The 19,222-nt window shown below is 40.1% G+C and overlaps 1 protein-coding gene across 3 annotated transcripts in view; it reads left to right on the forward strand.

Annotated features, from left to right (window-relative positions):
* ankfn1b (ankyrin repeat and fibronectin type III domain containing 1b) overlaps positions 1–19,222 on the forward strand; it is a 153,546-nt gene that overhangs the window by 86,983 nt on the left and 47,341 nt on the right. For 2 of the 3 annotated variants that reach the window (XM_085171475.1, XM_085171474.1), the window contains one exon: positions 12,970–13,010. In XM_085171475.1, the coding sequence (XP_085027601.1) occupies positions 12,970–13,010 (41 nt within the window). Of the gene's footprint in view, positions 1–7,330; positions 9,056–12,969; positions 13,011–19,222 lie in introns of those variants that run through there. The other variant, XM_085171476.1, reaches the window with a different exon arrangement.

Consider the following 19,222-nt stretch of genomic DNA (forward strand, 5'->3'; position numbering starts at 1 on the left):
ATCCTTTGAATTTCTGAAAGGAATGTGGAAAAAGGCTGGAAATGTCGATGAACTTACTGGAATAAGTATAGTCCCTGTATCCCTGAATCACCAGCTGTCATGGATCTCTGATAACTACAAATTGTCAAGAGAAAGTTTAGTTAAAAACATTTGATCAGTCAAATCGTCCACGATTGCCGTAAGATTACAGTAGAGTTTAGCCTTCTGCTAAGCAGTGAGTGTTTATATTACATCGACCAGTAAAGCTGTACTTAAACTGTCCTGTAATTTTCATCAGTGCATCAATGCTTTACATTATTTTTGATTGATGTGTGATTCAGTCTAAGAAAAAACTAAGAAGAGAATTTGCAGTTTGCGGTAGCAGAAAAGGAAGGCAGTAGATACGCTGGCTTGCTGGTTGGCCGGCAGACTGAATAAGGACATCAAAGAGGACGACGCCAGCATTCATGATTAAAAGCAGGGGCCACAGTAATGTCTGGATGGGCCATTTAAAACTAATGAGGGAAAATAAATAGAGCCATTGCCATTGGCATGAGTAAGTGGAATGTGCGAAGTGCATGTGTGTGACCATGCAGTGTGTTTTCTGTATATACATACGGATGGATGACAAAGGAAAACTGACTCCACAGTGTTGTGCTGGAGTGAGTCGGGTCCTGCTGTCCCCTTACAACAAAGGGTCAAATTTGTTTGGAGTGATTACTTTTATCCTTTGATGAAGTTTTTCCGTCATAAAGGAAGTGGACTTGTTTGGGATGGCCTTACCACAGTCCATTGGGCACACAGGAGGGTCCTTGAATGGTTTGATAAGTATGGAAATGATGTGAATCATTTGTTCGGGCCTTTGGAGTCACATCTATCATATCTTAGCCAGAAATGAACACAGATAGGAAAAATCCGGACCAGTGTTAGAGCGCACTCTCCATCTCTATCATTGAGGACCACGTAAGAGTATTTTTCTATCCGGTGGCTTCGCTAAGACACCGACTGTTGTTTCTTCTTTTCATTTGTCACCCATATGTGTGAGCACCAAGGTTTGAAGGACAAGTTTGTGGATGTTAAATCACAGATGTGACCAAGCGTTTCACTTTGGGCTAAAGTTCCCAACAACTTCAAAGGAATTGTCTAGAATCTGAGATGAAATGCTGACAACTACTAAGATCTGTTTTTCACCTCAGAGATGATCCGTGCAGATCGTTATCGTCACAATAGTTTAATCAGAATTGACTCACCCCTTATTGCTGCGCCTGTTTTGCTACTGTGTGTGGTACGCTCGGAGCGACGTAGGCAGGAGGCATTTCGTTTTTGTGAATGAGTCATTGTACTTTGGATCATTTGTCCTATCTTCATGTTCCTGTGACGCATACAAATCAGAGCACGCGCACAGAGTGATGCGTAAGACAGTAAGTGGAAGTGAAGCACTGATATGGGCACATCAGGGCAGGGAGAATACGTGGGTCCGACAACAAAGCTGGTTCATCAAAGGTGAAGGCTATTGTTACCAGTGTCTACGTCAGGGGTGACGTCAGTGCTCAACGTGTTGCGGGCTTTTATTAGTCACCATAATTGGTTATATTTACTTTCAAGAAGCAAAGTAATAACTAGGAACTCCTCCGCTTTGTTCATATTTTTCTTTGATTTGAAAATAGTTAGTTTTTCTCTGCTGCTTGTGTTTCTTTGACTGCATTTTTCGCTTTCTTCTACAATAATTTATATTTGCCTTTCTTCTCATTTTCTAATTTGCAGTCCTCTTCATCTTTGTCTCCTTTTTTTCCCCTTGTTGTCATCATCTTTTCCATGTTCAAAGGCATAGGCACAGGCTCCTAAAACAAGCCATAATTTTCTTTGTTGATAATCCAAGTGCTTGGCTGGGTGATAGTACAAAAAAAGCCAACCCATCTTAACGGATTCCAGGCCGCTTTCACAATGTGACTTCTTTTTTTTTATTATTACAAGTTGCATTTAGCGTCAGAGTTGAGTTATTTCTCAATGCAGTGCTCTTCCAAGATCTAATGGACAATTATCTATGGAGGAGAAGTTAATGGGTATCTCATTTCACAAAGTCCTCAGTTATTTATGTCAATGAGCACCATTGTGTGGAAACGTGGCAGACCCGTGCTAACCGCTCGACTTGTTTAGATTTTCTCTATGGAATCCCACACCCATTGTAAGCCAGCAATAACCACAAGACTAATGTGTGTGTGTCTGCATGTCAGTGTTTGAGTGCTTTTCAATGTGCGAGTTGAGCGTGTGCATATGACAGTGTAAAGATCGGTGTAACACAAATGCATGCACATGATGAAAGTGTGTACTGACAGACAAATCTTCATACACGTGCTCACACACACACACACTGGCCACCCCAGTACACACAAACCCATATAAACAGACATCCTGCCTCCCACATACACCACACACACACTCACCACAGACACTTACATAAGCAGAACTGTAGACCTACCACCACATACTCAGACACCCCCCCCATCCCCCACCCTCAGCATCCCCCCCCCCCAATATACACACACACACAGTACCAACGACCCACTACCAACATCAACACCATAAGGCTCGGGCTTGATGACATCATGGCCTGGATGACAGCACGTCTTCCAGCCCTATTAGTCTGGTTGTAGGTGGCTCCGCCACAATGATTTATGGGTAAATATCCATAGTCTCTGCTGTGTTGATTTATGAGCCATGTTTTGGTCCCTTTGGTCCCCCGACCACAAGATCTGGGAGGGGGAATCCTATACAAATAATGACATTATAAAACTGGAGACAGTGAGGTAAAAGGGGGAGAAGACCCAGCCTGTCACTCGCTCATCACCCGGTATGGCTGACGTGCTCTGATTGGTCAGTGAAATCAGGAATCACAACACACATGTGCAATGACAGCAGTGATTTTGCACCATGTTTCCCCATCTGCACATGCGTACCTTTCCAACTAGCTGTCGCTTTTCATCTTTTAGTTCTGTCCATTTTTTCTGCTGTTAATATATCTGCGTGTCCGGTGACATCTGTTTGCCTTCCCTTTTTATTTCTGTCGTAGAAGTGTCTGAGTTTTTTAAGAGCCCTAATAATTCTGTCTAACAGCACAGTGGAAAATGATTAGCACAAGAAGGAACGTACTGTCCGCATCCTCACCCTTGCATTCAACTGAGTATATTTTTCTTTGTATTTTGTTAACAGCCCTGTAAATTATTTGAACTGTTTTGGTTTATGAGACGCTTATTTAAACCCCAAAACACCTGTTGAGTGTTGCAGAACAGAAAGTGTATTTTTGTACCCTTGTCTGGGTATAATGAGACCAAAAATTTTGACCTTTTTTTCTCAGTTTTACCGCACATTGCTTCTTTTTCCTATCTGACAATTTCTATCTAAGCTGTTTCCTTTCGTTTTAAACTCAACCTCTTTTTCACCTTCTTGACCTTTTTTTTCTCCCCCTAGCCAAACACAATGTGTAGGAGGCTCCCGGCTGTTAATGGACTGGGAGCCTCTAATTGGGTTGCGCCTTGTTGCCATAGCACGCAGAATTTTTATCCTCTGAATCTGCCAACTGATCACGCATAAAAAGCACAGCAGTTACAGCTCTACATGTCCTAAAAGTCACAGCTTGGCTAATTTGAAGGCCAATTATTGGTTGTTGGACACAGCGTTGGAAGTGAAACTGTTTGTGCATTTTTTGATTTATTTGGCACTGTGAAACGTTCCAAGTGATAAAGCTGCAGTAATGAATGTCTTTCTACTTTCTCTAGACAGATTAGAGTGCTTTTATCACTCCATCAGCAGCAAAATATATCGTACAGCAAATCGAATCAACTTTTAAACACACATTTCAACATATCAAGCAGAAATATTCCAAATTTAGGTCTGGCTAATTACTATTTGTCATATTTTCTTCAAACTTGCGGGGGCATGTGTCGCCAAGCCAGCTGTCACACTTTCTCCCACAAGGTTGCACAGGAGTGATTTACTAAAGGGCTACCAGGAACCCACTGAGAGCCCTTAAAGGATGTTGCTAAATGTGAGTTTGGAGGTGTCGAAGTATGACAGCAAGAGGTGTGCGCATTTGCATTTGCGTGTATTGTGTGTGTGAGCTATTGTTAGAAAAGCCTCACTTGACTGGCAGGTGTTTGGACAACCTTCTACGGCCCTCTCAGTTTTGCGAGCGGGTTGCTTGCCTCTCCTCTAGTCTCAGAGGCTGAAATTGGCAGGTGGATTTTTTTTGGGAGTAAAACAAGATGGGGTGGAGGGGGTGGAGGGACACAATGGGAAATGGAAGGATAAAAAAAGAAAGTATGACAGTATTTCCTGCGTGGCCTTTCAGAACATTGGCAATATGGCTGACTTTTCCAACAGCTATGAGTAATGTCCACTATTCAGCTCGGGTGGCAGAATGCTTACATTGCTCACCTAGACAATGAGGTGGCAGATTTGTGTGTGCCCACAGCCACAGGCACTGAAAACCCACAGTGAGTCAGAGTACACCATGCACACACGCACATATATGCTCTGTCTCCTACATTTACATTTATATGGCATTTAATTTCTCTCATGAGCGAGACAAACAATAAAAAATTATCATGAGCAAATATCACGAGCACACGAGCAAGGATTTACTGCCGCTTGCACAACCCTCGCACACATGTAGAGATTAGCAGCCAAGCTCACAAGTTTTCTGCTGGGTGAATGCAAAAGGCCATGCCTGTAACCAAGTCCACTCTTTTTCTAAGGTATACTGTGCTTGCACAAATTGGGGGTGAGAAAACACACCCCCTTTGTGGTGTCCTGTCATACATGATCTCATATTTGTTATGATAAATTTATCTTAAAGCTAGAATTATTAATGAGAGTGTGCATCTGGAATTAGAAGTGTAAATGTGGGTAAACAAGCTGCTTAAGCAGAAATGTCTTAGAATTTCCCAGAGAATCCTCCAGCTTTTGACAATTATTCATGATCAGTAAGCTGCCGTTTAATGGTTCACAAGAAACAACAAAAGAAAAAGTCCCAACTGATATCTAATCTTTAAGACCGAAATGGATATTTGATGATTTAAGAATGCATGCTTGTGGCGTTCCAACAGGTTAATTTGTAGAGTGCCCTCTAGTGGTCAAACTATACATTATCAACATTCATAACATAGTTGAAGGGTGTTTCTCCTGTCCTTTTATTACTCTTTGAATTTTTGTAAATATAGATAGCTCAGCAAATGGTTAAAAGTTGTCTGATAATATGGACCAACTGATACTCTTAATGGATAATTTGGGATATATCCATCAATTTTTCTATCACTCATCCATTCAGGGTTGCATGGGGCCTGGAATTTGCCCCAGATGGGATGCAGGCTGGGTACAGCCAATTCTGAATCACAAATTAACTTAGCATGGATGTCATTGGACTGTACACGGTCGACAACAAGCCACCAGGTTTAAACCCAGGACTTTGTTGCTATGAGGAAACAGTACTGAGCCACTGAACCATCTTGTCCTCTAGTCCCCATCAAATTTTTGTAGCTAAAGTTATAAATCAATGCTGTATGACCATTCTGGCATTGAAAGCAACCATTCATTGGTTTCAGCCTAATAACTGTCTAAAGTCAGACTGATGTGGAGGCAGAGGTTTATCCCATCCAACACTCACCAAGCAAAAAATCTTGTGAGCCTGGTTGGTGCTTTACACATTCATCCAGCCTATTTTGCAAATAGTGGCAAATAACACTTGCATGTACCTTTATGTACACACAAAAGCTTAACCAAAACAGCTAAGGACAAGGTAGATTTTATTACTGTACTGACTTATATCAACATCAACCAGAGATAAGTCTTAAGCATGGTGGTGGCGTTTGCTATAATATTTTGTTTAGACATGCAGGTTTCCATGTCTCTAAAGCCATTTCCATGCAAGATCTTTTGACAATGTCGAGTTTAAGACATAGCAGGAAATGGTCTACTTCCATGTGATTGGTCCAAGGGATCTGCCCGGAGGAGCACAGCACACATGATGCCCGCTTGCTCGCTGTGACTCCATTGGGTTATTATCTTCGCCATTCTCGCATCAGTGCAAATTAGTGCCATGGGCAATCACTTTGTATTTTGTACCAGAGAGCTGGTAAAGATTCCATCAGACGTCTGTTCTCACATTCACCCACATCCGGTGGGTAATTTCTGAAAGTTCAGGCCTGTAATGCATGTTTAAAGATGGCTAAATAGTCTTGAACAATTCCTTTGAACTCTGGGTCAAGAAGTCACCACTGTGTGTCCAAGAAAAAAAAAATCTAATCTAGCAACAAAAGAACGTCATCATTATTTAAGAAATACTATATATGTTCTTTTAGAGAATAACCTACATCTGTAATAGAGACTAAACAAATAACTTAATATTTAAGTTATACATGCTTTTCTGTAGTCCTGATGGCTATGGTGAGTGACTTACAATTGATTCTTTAGAATAAAAGCCAAAGGACTCATTTTAAATCAATAATGATAATGTAACAGTGATGACACACAGTAAATGAGGCTTTCTGGTTAGTGGGGTTCGGTGAGTTACTAGAGTATCATCCCTGCAGGGAATGCCTTGAGAGTATTACAAGCCAGTAAGTTCAGTCGAGTCATTGGCATGTGGGAAACACCAGTTATTAGTTTAAGCAATAAAGGAAGCTATGATTCTCTTTTTTTATTTTTTATTTTTTATTTTTTTTGCCTGTCCCGTTTGGCTCTTTTGCCATCAGAATTATTGTCTAAAGGCGAAGAAAGATGCCCAACGGATTTTCTTTACCAAATTGACCATCCCAGCTTTGCCGTAATGGTCCATTTGATTCACCTTTTATTCTTTATTTTATTTTCACTTGCTGAATACGGGACAGACTTGACTGGGGGAAAGAAAAGGGAGAAAGAAAGAGGGAAAGAAAAACAGTTGAGAAGAGGGACGGGGGAGAAGGGCAAAAAACAAAAACCAACAGAATAAGCAGAAAAAAAAAAAATACATATATCGATCACCTGGATCACCTGTTGAGAAAGAAAAAAGAAAACAAGCAGAAGAAAACGAGAGTAATACAATAAACAACATCACAATGATATATGGGAATATGACAGTAAATACTAAATATTAAACATTATTGTGCAGCACGTAAGATCGACAGCACAGTGTGCATTGAGGTAGGAGCCAAAAAGGGTGTAGTTTGTGTGTGTGATCACCCGTGTGTACACCTGTGAGCATGGACGCGCTTGTTTTCTTAAAAGGTTCCCTCATGTAATGATCTGCTAGAGGGTGTGGGGGGCCACTGCCCCGTCCTCCAGGGCATGAAGCAGGTATGGAGGAGATCAAAAGCTATGATTCTCAACCCTGACTCAGAAACATTATTTGTCTTTTTAGTTATATTATTAATCATGTGTAGTGGTGACAAACTATGATTGATAGATAGATAGATAAATAGATAGATAGATAGATAGATAGATAGATAGATAGATAGATAGATAGATTAAAATTATAAATATATATTTAAACTCAAAAGTACAGTTTTTAAATTTAATGTTGCTGAAACAAGAAAATAATAAAAATAAATTAATCTATCTGATGGAGAAATCACTCAGAGAGTTTATTACAGAGAAATGGCTCTTTCCAAAATAAAAGCTGTACTATACACTTCTTCTGGGCTATATTCTCAGCAGCATATTAAACATATCAGGTCCCCATAAGGAGAATCATGTGCTAAAGGCTGTCTAAATGACTCGGGTAAAGTTTGTAGCATGCGTGCTTGTTGTTTTTCACTTGTCTTTGCACTAGGATGATGTCGGCGTAAATGTGCAGTCATATTCATTGTGTTCCCATTAGTGCTCAATTTAGGGTAGCATTGAGGCAATTGTCATGTTGCAACAAGCTTAGCTTCTGTCTCACTAGCTTGCCCTCCCCCCCACATAAGAGCACACTACTGCGCTCAGTGGATCTGTGCTCGACAGTGCAGCCTAGGCGGAGTAGTGGAACGCAGATCCACTGAGCTCTCAACAGAGACAGCATCGTCAGAAGAAAAGTTGATAAAATGAATTAAAAATAAATGTTGTATTGTTCGATACATATGCGTACCGAACCAAAAGCACTGTATCCATCTGTTCAATACCGATACAAGTATTGTTGCACCCCTAATAGATAGATAGATAGATTAAAAGACAGGTCCTGATTTTTGTTAACAAGGCAGAACAGTACCACCACGCTGTGATAGAGATAGGCTAGATAACATATTGTAAACAGAAAAACAATTGATTTAAATAGTTTATCAGCTTTAGAAACCTGTGTACTTCAAAAGCAAGATTTAGGTTGGGTTGGGGTAAAGTACTCAGACAGATAACTAATTGCTGTTGACCTGAGTTCTCAGTTGTCCTTTCAAACATAATGCAATGCTGTATGAAAAGAACAATGTCTTAAAAAAACAGAAAAAAAAGGGTGAGGAAATGTGCACACAGGAATTCTCTAAAATCCGTTGTCCATGTAGAGTATTTACAGCAAATCCTCTGAGTATGCTGCTGCTCCAGTTTGCACTCAGTGGCCGCTAAAAGAAAACAAGGAAGTGCACCTGCTATGTGAGATCTCCTCTCCTTGTGAATATCTCTCAACTACCTCCCCTCCTGCAAATCGTCCATCCTTCTCTTTAGGCTACGCTGTGTCATGGGCATTTACCCCCCCAACCACCACCACCTATTCTCTCACTCCCCCCCCCCCCCCCCCCCCCCATCCTCCCCTTCACACTGTGTGCCGAATTGGAGAAGCTTATCGCCTAGCAACTACAATTAAAGTACAACAAGTCAGTGGTGGTAGCAGCCACCACTGGAGCAAGCTTCGCAAACCTTACGTGTGACCAAAAGCTTCAGACAGCAAGACAGGAAAACAGAGAGAGTTGAACACTGAGGGGGAGAAACAGAGCTAAAGAGTTGAAGTTGAACAGGTGAACAGCAATCGGAGTCGGCGCAGTGAGGACCTCGGGTTTTGGAAAGAAGTGAGAAGCAACACAGGGAGAGTGGGAATAGCGTTCTCCGACTGGGTTTACTGGGTTGGACTCAGCAGGTATGTCAGTGTTTCTGTGTGTGTTTGCAAATAGTGCATACAGATTTTGCAAATATAGTTTGCCAGCTGCTTGTGCATTTTTACTTTATGTGTAGTTCATGTTTCACTCTTTTTTTGTTTTGCTAATGAGGAAATATTTAGAGAAAAACATGTCTGTGCTTTTAAAACATTTAGAATATGTTGTGAATGTGATTTACCAGCAGAAACCAGGGGGTGCTGGGTACTGTAAAGGTATGTGCTCACATACCTTCCTATTCAAACACGCTGCTGAGATATTGATTTTTCTTTTTTTAAACTGGTTGCTTGTTTTGTATTTATTGCTATCAGACTCCTGACCGCTCCGTGTGGTCTCTTTCATATCAGTAATTACAGCACCTTTATGCACAGTTGACAGGAAAAGCCAGATAAATTTTTTCTATACATTCCAGAAATAGTCAGCAGTTGTCAGGTGCGATGCATGCTGCTCATGTTGATGATGGCTGAAGGTTTGGTAAAGAAGTGGTGATTATAACTCAGCCTGTATTTTACCTCAGCTGACTGCTGGTGATGCTTTCTGTGGCTACAGGGAGAAAGAGGTGAGCAGGTGCAGACTGAGCGACTGATTGTTTGACTGATTTTATTTGTTCGGGTTTTTTTCTTATGCTAAATTTCAGGTACTGAAAGTAAAACTAATGAGCAGCCAAGATAAAACAATAAAAGTGTAATAGGGACATTGGACGGATGCTGTAATGGCTCAAATACGAGGGATGATCCTTCTACTCTTACTTTCGGTGTGCTTGAAAATTGATTTGAAGATTTAAAAGTGGCAATCTAATGTTAAAAATGGGAATATGAGTGCAAAATACTAATATCGTGTAATGCTGTAGTGATATTCGTGTGCAGACAATTTAGCTGCGAGTCATTAATCTTCTAAAATAGCCCTCCTTCACCCCCTGCAGAGCTGTCTTTCAAATGATGCACACCCACCTGCCCTCATCCCTCTTGGGAGAGTGGTACTACCTTAAGGCACTGTGGGCGAGCTGGCAGGTGAAAGGTTAATCACTCTGTGTGGTGTATCCTGTCCCCTCCATCAGGATGAAACTTGTATGCAAACATGTATGCACAGAGAGGCTGGTCAAAATGTCATAGCAGTGAGCACATAAAAGCACACACACTCATATCCACACACTCTGAGCGCCAGAGTAGAAAAGTCACTGGCTGGTCAAAATGTCACACTGCTTACATGAAAGCACACACTCACACACACACACACACACACACACTCCAAAATAGAAAGAGAAAAACACTTCTGTGATGTTCAGGTTGAGATTAAAAGGAAGGGGATGCTTTTTTCAAACGTTTGCATCTTTTTGAGCTTCACAAAGCAAACTGATTGTTTGTGTTGTTTGCATTTAAGACAGTTCAGATAAAATGTAAAATGACCTTTATTCTTCAGCACAGCCTCAACGCTCCTAGCTTTCTTTTAATGTCTTTAAGTAGTCTTCAGGAATAGTTCTCCAGGCTTCTTGAAGGCTCTTCTTTGGATGTTTCTGCCTTTTGTTCTGTTCTGTGTGAAGATGATCTCACACTGCTTCAATAATGTGGAGGTCCGGGCTCTAGGGAGGCTAATCCATGACTGATGGTGTTTGTGTTGCATTAGGAGTGTGTCTGAAACCACTGTAATGCTGAAAAATGAAGCCGCTGCCAATCAGACACTCCAGATTGTATTGCAGGGAGGATTGCTAATTCAAACCAAAAATATGATTTGGATTCATCACTTCATCAGACCTGATTTTCAGAGGAGTTTTTGTTTGATATGGAATATGTGAGCCTTTTCTCCCTCTATCCTGTCCTTAAGAATGTCTTCTTAACAGCCATCTTTACTATTTCTGATGAGGCTTCGGCTAATAGTAGATGTCTTAGTAGATAACCTAAGACATCTGAAGGGCCAGATGTCTTAGGTTTCTGTGTGGATTTTATTCCCTATTTTATAATAACATGACTTTCAGATACTGTTTATCTGCTGTAGGTGTCAGACTGTTACTGAGTTTATGTAGATTCGACTAAAGATGTGTCGAATGTGTAGACGCAACACTTATTTGTCCCTTTGATTGGGTGCTTTTTTTATGCCCAGGTGATTCATAAGTCAGTGTTAAGTGGATTAACAAACAATAAGTCCTGAGAAAATGGTCAGGTACAAAGACCAGACTGAAAATGAGTGAAAAAACAGCCAAATTTCAAAGTAAATCTTTGGTAAAACTTCAAAAAGCCTGGAGAACTGTTGCTCAAGACCACCTTAAAGTCTGGCTCTTTAAAAGCAAAACATAAAGAACTGACAAGTGTCTCAAGATGCACAGTAAAATGTTCTTCCTATAGGTGAACTTACACACTTACAGTCTTTTGGTTCAAACTTGACTTGAGTTCACTGAGTTGACTGTGTACATTTCCATTGCCTGTGGTAGTAACTACAGTGCCGTAGGAAACAGGTGATGTCACCTGTTCACAAGAGAAATTGATCCACTGATTTCAGTTAGATTTGTTTTGGAAATGATGGATTTTGTATCAGACAATATTCTTGAAAATGTTAGAGTGAGCCTTGTACCCATTGTTATGTTTAATATTGTAGTGTATTAACCTGCTAGCATTAGCTTTAAGTGGATCTTGGATATTAGAGCAATTTTAAAGCTCATGGTCTTGTAATCCATTGAGCATCGGAGGGTTTTTAATTCCCAGAAGACAGAAACATTTCCTTGTACTCCCCTGTGATTATACCACAGAGAATAGATGGGTCAAATTGAAATGCAGTTGGTTTAAGTGTGTTGACTGACAGTATTTGTTTGGTCGGCTCCCTCAGGGCGTTCAGATTCCCCAGTTTTTTCTCCACAGTGCTTTCAACATTTAAAGAGTCCAGATTAGTATCTTTCCCAAAGGTAAATATGCAAAATAGCAACAAAATTTCACTCCAAAATTGTCTACAGCCTAAGGCCAGTTGTTTGTGTTTGTGTGCCGGTATTTCTGTGTATGCGCTGTCTCAGCATGCATCTCCTTTGAGCGCAATACACCTCAGAAGGATGCAGACAGCAGGGTTTATAGACGTCCGCTATAGATGTGTTTTGTGTCATTGTGTGTGGCTTTGCTAGAGGGATGCATTCAAACATCCCCCGTTGAGGCAAGCCGGCGGGGTGTATTCGTTTTGCCGTTCGAGTTTCTAAACTCAGTTGACTTCATCATCGGGAAAATGGCTTTTAAACTCGCTCCCTCTACGTTTATTCTCCCCCGCTTCCTTTAAAACGACCGTGCTCGCCATCTTGCATGCAGACGCCACGGTTTGATGAATGCGTGCAAATAAAGCAAATCCATGGGATAAGTGTTTGTAATTTTATCCAGAGAGCTTATTGTTTTTCATTGGAGGCAAGGTCGTTACCGACGTAATTGGCACTTACTGGATGTTGATGATCATTTGATTGGTGTTGCCTAGAAGGTAGTTGGATCACTTCAAGTCTAATAATCGAAACTCAGTTAAGAGAACAGAAAAGATAGCTCAACGTGTGACTTGATTGGGAATAACTAACCGACTGATGCTTTGGTTGAGAACAGTATGTTACTGCTGATTTTTATGCTTTTTTTAACTAATAATATTTATTAATTAATTATTAATTCCCACTGTATTATTACTGCTATTACCAGAAAGTCTCCGCTGTTGAGCAGCTGGTTGCCAACTTTGCACAGAGTTTTTTTGATGTAGCCCTTTAATCCTCCAGTGCAGACAAACCTCCACTAATGTAACAAATCAGTCTTCATGAAGTTTATTAGGTTTAGAACCTCTGAACCATCCCATTGTTTCACAGCATGTACAGGAGACTTCTCTTTGAATCCTTAAAGACAGGAAATCCTCGAAAGCATTTCTGATCTCTCTTTTCTTTAATTATTTCCAGAGTCTGGGCTCAGCTGACCGAAAGGAGAATCAGAATAAGAAGTAAGTCCCTTCATTTACTTCACCTTTACCTGTCTGTACACCATTCCCTCACATCCTTGTGTTACAGATTTCACTTCCAAGATTTAGTTCTTGAAATTCAGCACTACTGGTTTGGACACGTCTAACCACCAACGCAGATTCTGCCGTATGCTGCCGTAAAAACAGAACTTGGTACAATGTGTTACATAACTGACTTTGTCTTAATTCCAAGTGTGGTAAGAACAACATTAGACAGCTGGGTTTTTACTCGTTTAAGGTAATCAGCGTTACTAGACAGTTTCATCAGATTCATTAAGGTGCCAGTAAATCCCTTCATGACTGTGCGTGACCAGTAATCCATTCCACAACAATATTAATTCTCAGTCACTCCAGTTTTTCAGTGTTGTACTCTTTGGATTTTCCAGAATTTAGAGAGGGACAAAAAAATTTCTAAATAAATGTAATTTACGAGAAGGAGAAGATCAGACTACATCAACTGCAGAGCTTCACGTCACCCATTTTCAACAAGTAAACACAGGGAGCGTTATCAGCCACAGGTTCTGCACATATTAGCATGCATCGAATGCAATCACTACTATGTATCTATGCATTTGCCAGTGCATACACCTTCACATAGAAACACATGTGTTTATGCACTTCTGAAGTTACATATGAAACACATAAATATCAGTCAGTATTTGATAAAGAAGTCTTCTCAAATATATCTTCTACATTTTCTAGGCTATTTTTTCCATAAATGATACTTTTGTATCATATTTTCCACTTCAGTAGACTTTGAGGTGTGATTTAATTCATTATAGATTTTATGCATACTGTTTGTCATATCTGGTGTTTGTTGCGTGCCGGTTGTGCCGGCACTGTGAGCACTTAGTGTGCCGGAGTTGGAGGCATCTGTTGCCAGGAGACAAGCAGCTGTATTCAAGAGACTCATCAGCATGACCATCGCTGGATGTCAAGTGACAGAAGTCTGGCCTAGGCTAAGGGAAAGACAGCTGCTTGATTTCTACTCTACCGCACACTGATTTATGACAAACAAGCGAATAAGGGGAAGTGATGATAGAGCAGAGTACACGGGGAACATCATGGGCACAGACATCAACATCATGAAATACATGTTTCTGTGCTAAATCTGATCATTAACCTGAGGCACAAACGATAACAGACGTTCATTCTGTCTCAAAAAAAATGTAAGTATGTGACAGACATTGTCTGTGTTGCTGAGTATGTGCTCTTAAATGTTAAACCTGCATTATGTTTTCCTCCTCCGTATTAACGATCATTTCCTTTGTTTTCTGCCTTTTCTTTTCTGCTTCCCATTGTGAATGTGAACATTAGTGTACAAAGGCGCTACCATTAAGCTACAGTCAGGCTTGAAATATCTTAAAACCTCTTTTTCTATAGTTAATTAAACACCATAAAGAACCACATGAGCAGTCATCTCATGTAGATCTTTTGCTAATGTTCTTTTGATTTGCTGTGCTTGTGAAGGGAAGCTTATTGATGTTGCATCACTCAAAACTTCTTTTTATGTGCTTTAGCTGGTAATCGCTGCATCATTTACATGTGATTGAGAACCCTTCTGCAAAGCTTAATACCAGATGTACCAAAATGTCTCACATTACATTAATTTTTATATCTGCTTTCCACAAACTCTGAGGCATGGAGGTTTCTGCCCAAAGCAGAAAAATAAAAGTAGTAAAAGTATATTTACTGGCCAATTAGCTGTTATTGCTTTGGTTATTTGCCTTTTCAGTTTTTGGCATTGAAATTGCCAACCATATTAATTGGTTTAGGTCTTGTCCGGACATACGCAGGTATGAGTTTTGGTGTTTTGTTTTCATGTAATTGGCATTTTAGGTCCCTGAAAACGGAGCTTTTGACAGACCCCTAGCTCTGCATGAAAAGCAAAACAAATATTTCATCTTGTGGTGTTAGACTTGTGCACCTTATTTGGTATCTGATTTTGCACTATGTTGTTGTTTGTAGGCTTCTTATTGTCCAATAAGCTTTGTGAAAGCTTGTACTATATATAGTTTTCAAAAATTTGGTTTTATGTAACTTGTCTCTGCTCTTCGTGCTGTACACAGACGGCAGGGTGGAATAATAAGGGATCTGAGTTGTGGCATCATAGAGGCTGGGAGACACTTTGGTCCCTTCATGGTGAGAAGACTTTAGAGAGAATTTGATTCGATTAATTCTTCATGGGAGCACGTCATGCAATTGTTCTCATATGTAGGTGATGTAGGAATAACTTAAGATGAGAAGAAAAAAGGGGAAACTCATTCACAAACTATGAGTCTGTGATGTTTTGTTTGGAAAAAAACCTTTGCTTAAATAGTTTTAAAAAAATACTTGAAACATTTTTATCTTGAGGGTTTTTTTGCTTATATTAAAAGCTTTAATGGAAACGTTGCTTTTTACGGGAGGATATATATATATATATATATATATATATATATATATGTGTATACTTCAGAGTGAAACACTTAACAGGTCATGATTTCAACGATCTCACGATCCACCGCAGTGTGCCCTACATGCTGTAAAGACCTCGGCTGTCACATCTTTCCATTCCCCCTTTTAGCATTAGTTGGAAATAAGAAAAGCAAAAAACATAACGAGCAAACTCAGAGTCCACAGATATGGAGTGAATATCCACCGCACGACTCAATCTCATCTCCCAAAGTAATCCAAAGCAAATTCTAGCAGAAACACAATAAGGCATGAGGGTTCCCGCTGACTGACCGACGTGAAACACATTCCTTCATTTTTCCAGGGTTTTTTTCTTTTCACCTCATTCTTTTTTCTTTTTTTCAGGTTTCTGAAATCCCCAAGTAAATACATACTGAGGATTATTTACAATAGTGGTAATGGTGGTAAGAGTGGGAGCTAACTCAGCGGGCTGGAGGAGACTGCTGCTGGCTGACTGTCTGAGCTCGGGACTATTTGTACAGTTGATCCACTGCGAATATGTGCGCGCACATGTTTTGCCTGAGTGTTTTTACCTACAGTATTTATCCAGTGTTGTTTCATTACATGAAATGGGCGCGCTGTTAGCAGAATTTACACTACTGCGTGTTTGCGTGTTGTATTTGATGTGGTTTGGCTGCAGTGAGGTTGTGTTGTTTGAGAACTTCCCAACAACAGGCTGCCAGGCCAAGGAATGGAGCGGGGAGAGACAGCCATTGTTGTTGGTAAAGCATTGAGGCTGTAATTGTGTGTTTGCATGTAGGTGAGTGTGCAAAGTAAAGAAAGAGAAAGATAATGTGAAGGGAGAGTCGTTAAGGGAGAGCATGATTTAGAGCACTTGAACATTGCTGTTCTACGGAGCAGAGCCTTTTCCATTCTAACTTTCAATACAAAAGCACGCACTCACATAAAAACACTCCATCCTCGCAACCACACCAGCTAAGGGAGTTCTTAGGAAAAATTTCTTTCTGTCATGTTGCACAACAAGGCCTTTACCAAACCTCTCCAACCAGTATTGAAACCACACATCAAAATTTGATCAGCTTTCCCAAAAACATCTCAACACTTTGGATTCTCATAGTTTGCTGGCTTACAACTGCAACCATCATTTCAGGATTAAGCTTTTTTTTCTTCTTCTTCTTTGCTACAAATAGGCCAACGCAGCGTTTTAACTCTGATCACAAATACAAGGTCACTCAAAGACCATCAAGTTTATTTTTCCTCTCAACAGGCGACTTCTGGATTAATTAAAAAACCAAACCGAACTGCATTTCTTACATTTCTGTTTTCCTATTATGGACGAATTTCCCTTTGTTGACCTATGACTGAAGGAAAGTAGGATGAAATCCATTCTCCATCTCACCCCTCCCCAGAATGGAAACCATGGTGACCATGATGAAAGCCCCTGTTTTCAGGAATCCCTCATAATTTAGCTGCTGACAAGAAGTAATGTTTTTAGACCAGTTAAGTATTTAGAAGACATTAAAAACCTCCTCAATGACAGTAATTTGAGTTCCCATGAGTACATGGGTATGCAAAAGACTGCAGGACTTGCATAATTATCCTCAAATTGTGACAGTTTCTTAAAATGGTACTCTAGTTTGTGATCTATGCGTAGAGTACTGTGGAAATGTCTTGAACCACCCCACCCTCCATGTTTTTACATTTTGCATTCAAGAAAGCAGACTTTTAAGTATATTTGTAAGTGGCCTTGAGCAACAGTTCTCCAGGCTTCCTGAATCTCTGTCAGAGTTTTTCTTTGGATATTGGCTGCTTTTTCACTCATTGTCACTCATTTTCTGTCATGATTTATGTCGTTCGAGGACCCAGAGAGGCAGAGCTCCAACAACAAAAGGCAAGTCGTTTATTTAGGCTGTAGCAAGGTCCAGTAAACTAAATAGCAGAACTCCACAGCAAGTCCAAAAGCAAGGCAACAGCATCCACATGAGATCACAGAGGGGAAACACACGGGGTAAGATTACAGACAAATCGACAAAAGACAAGGGGAGATGGGACAGTTTATACATGGAAGGCTAAATGATGAGTGGAATCAGCTGTGAGAAATGAGACATGTGAGAATAATCACAAAAAGGTAAGACAATGAGACAGAAGGGAAGTAAAACTAAAGCCAAAACACAGGAAGCGAAGGATTACTGAAGTGTTGCAGGAACAACAACAGAAAGGGGAAACCCAGAGGGGAATAATATCTCTACGAATGTTAAACATTAAGTAGATCAACATGACAAGGAATAAATGCTTATGATGCTCAGGAATGAATATAAATCAAAATATAAACCATAAATAACCCTAAGAATCTAAACACGAGGATTAACATGGGGGACCATGATATGATCTTTGTGCCTGACCATTTTTTTGTTAAGCCACTTAATGCTGACCTATGAATCATTCAAGCATTAAAGAACAATCAGCTCATGATATGAATCAGTGTTGTGTCTACATATAACAGACAAAGAGCCCATTTTAAATTGTGTCGTTGGGTGCTTTGTTGCTGACTGTCACAAAAACACATAATTTCTTCCCATTTCTTTAGATCAATATTTGAAAAATACCACACATAACACAGGTCAAAAGGGACAAATTTGTATTTTAGCACCTACAAGGTGATTCCCAAAGAGCTGTTAGCTGAAAACTTGGCATATCTTGGTATGGTGTGCAGTGTCCTTAAAAAAACAGACAAACATATCCAATAAAGACCTGATACAGGATCTGAGAGATCCAAATGGCGCGAGGGGACCCGTCTACTGTTTGCTGAAGCCTCATCAGACCATTTCTGATCAGACCAAGGCTGTACAAAAGCCTTTCTTATGGAAGTGAGACAGGAAGAAAAGGCTGAGGTATGCCAGGTTAGACAAGAACTGGACGGAAAATTGGTGGCAACAGGTGGAGAGATGAATCCACATTTGAATTTCTTGATTCAAATCATCATCATTGTCATTGTTATATATGGATGAGGTCAGTAGAGAGGTACTACTGACCAGGAGGGAGACAGAGGTACGACAGAGTGTGTCTAAAACCATTTGTAAACACAGTGGAGGCTTTGTTATGGTATAGAGCTTATTTCAGCCAGTGGCTGTGGCAATCTTCATTTTGCACCATGCAATAACATCTAAATGGTCTCTATCAGTCATGGTTTAGTCTCCCCAAAGACCGGAGCTCAACATTATCAAAGCAGTGTGGGATTATCTTAACAGAAAACAGAACAAAAGGCAGCCAGCATCCAAAGAAGAGCTTTGAATGTTCTTCAAGAACCCTGGAGAACTATTCCTGAAATGCCTTAAAGAAATGTCAAGAAAGCTTAAATACGAGATTTCAATCTGTGTTGCAGATTAAAAGTAGCTGTACTAAAATTTTACACCCCAACTGCATGAATACAGCCAAAATGATCAATGTGATAACGATTATTCATCACAATAATTCACAGATTTCAGTGAAAAAAGCTGTTTCACATACAAAATACTCATTTCACATCTTCCTATATCTACAAATCTTTGCATCAGAACAAAACTGGTCCTATTATGTAGCACATCAACAGTCCACTGCTTTCACTTTCACAGTTTTCTACAGTCCTCTTAATTAAAAGCGGTTTGCAGTCAAATAAAGGTGTTTAGTCATCAGATCTAAATGCATCTTCTAGAAACAAAAAATAGACCTTCACACCATCCGTTCTACAAGGTTTGTCTAGTCGTAGATGTTAATATGCATATTTTCCCAGCTTCTATATC

The sequence above is a fragment of the Neolamprologus multifasciatus genome, chromosome 8, assembly GCF_963576455.1.
Source record: "Neolamprologus multifasciatus chromosome 8, fNeoMul1.2, whole genome shotgun sequence".
Lineage (NCBI taxonomy): Eukaryota > Metazoa > Chordata > Actinopteri > Cichliformes > Cichlidae > Neolamprologus > Neolamprologus multifasciatus.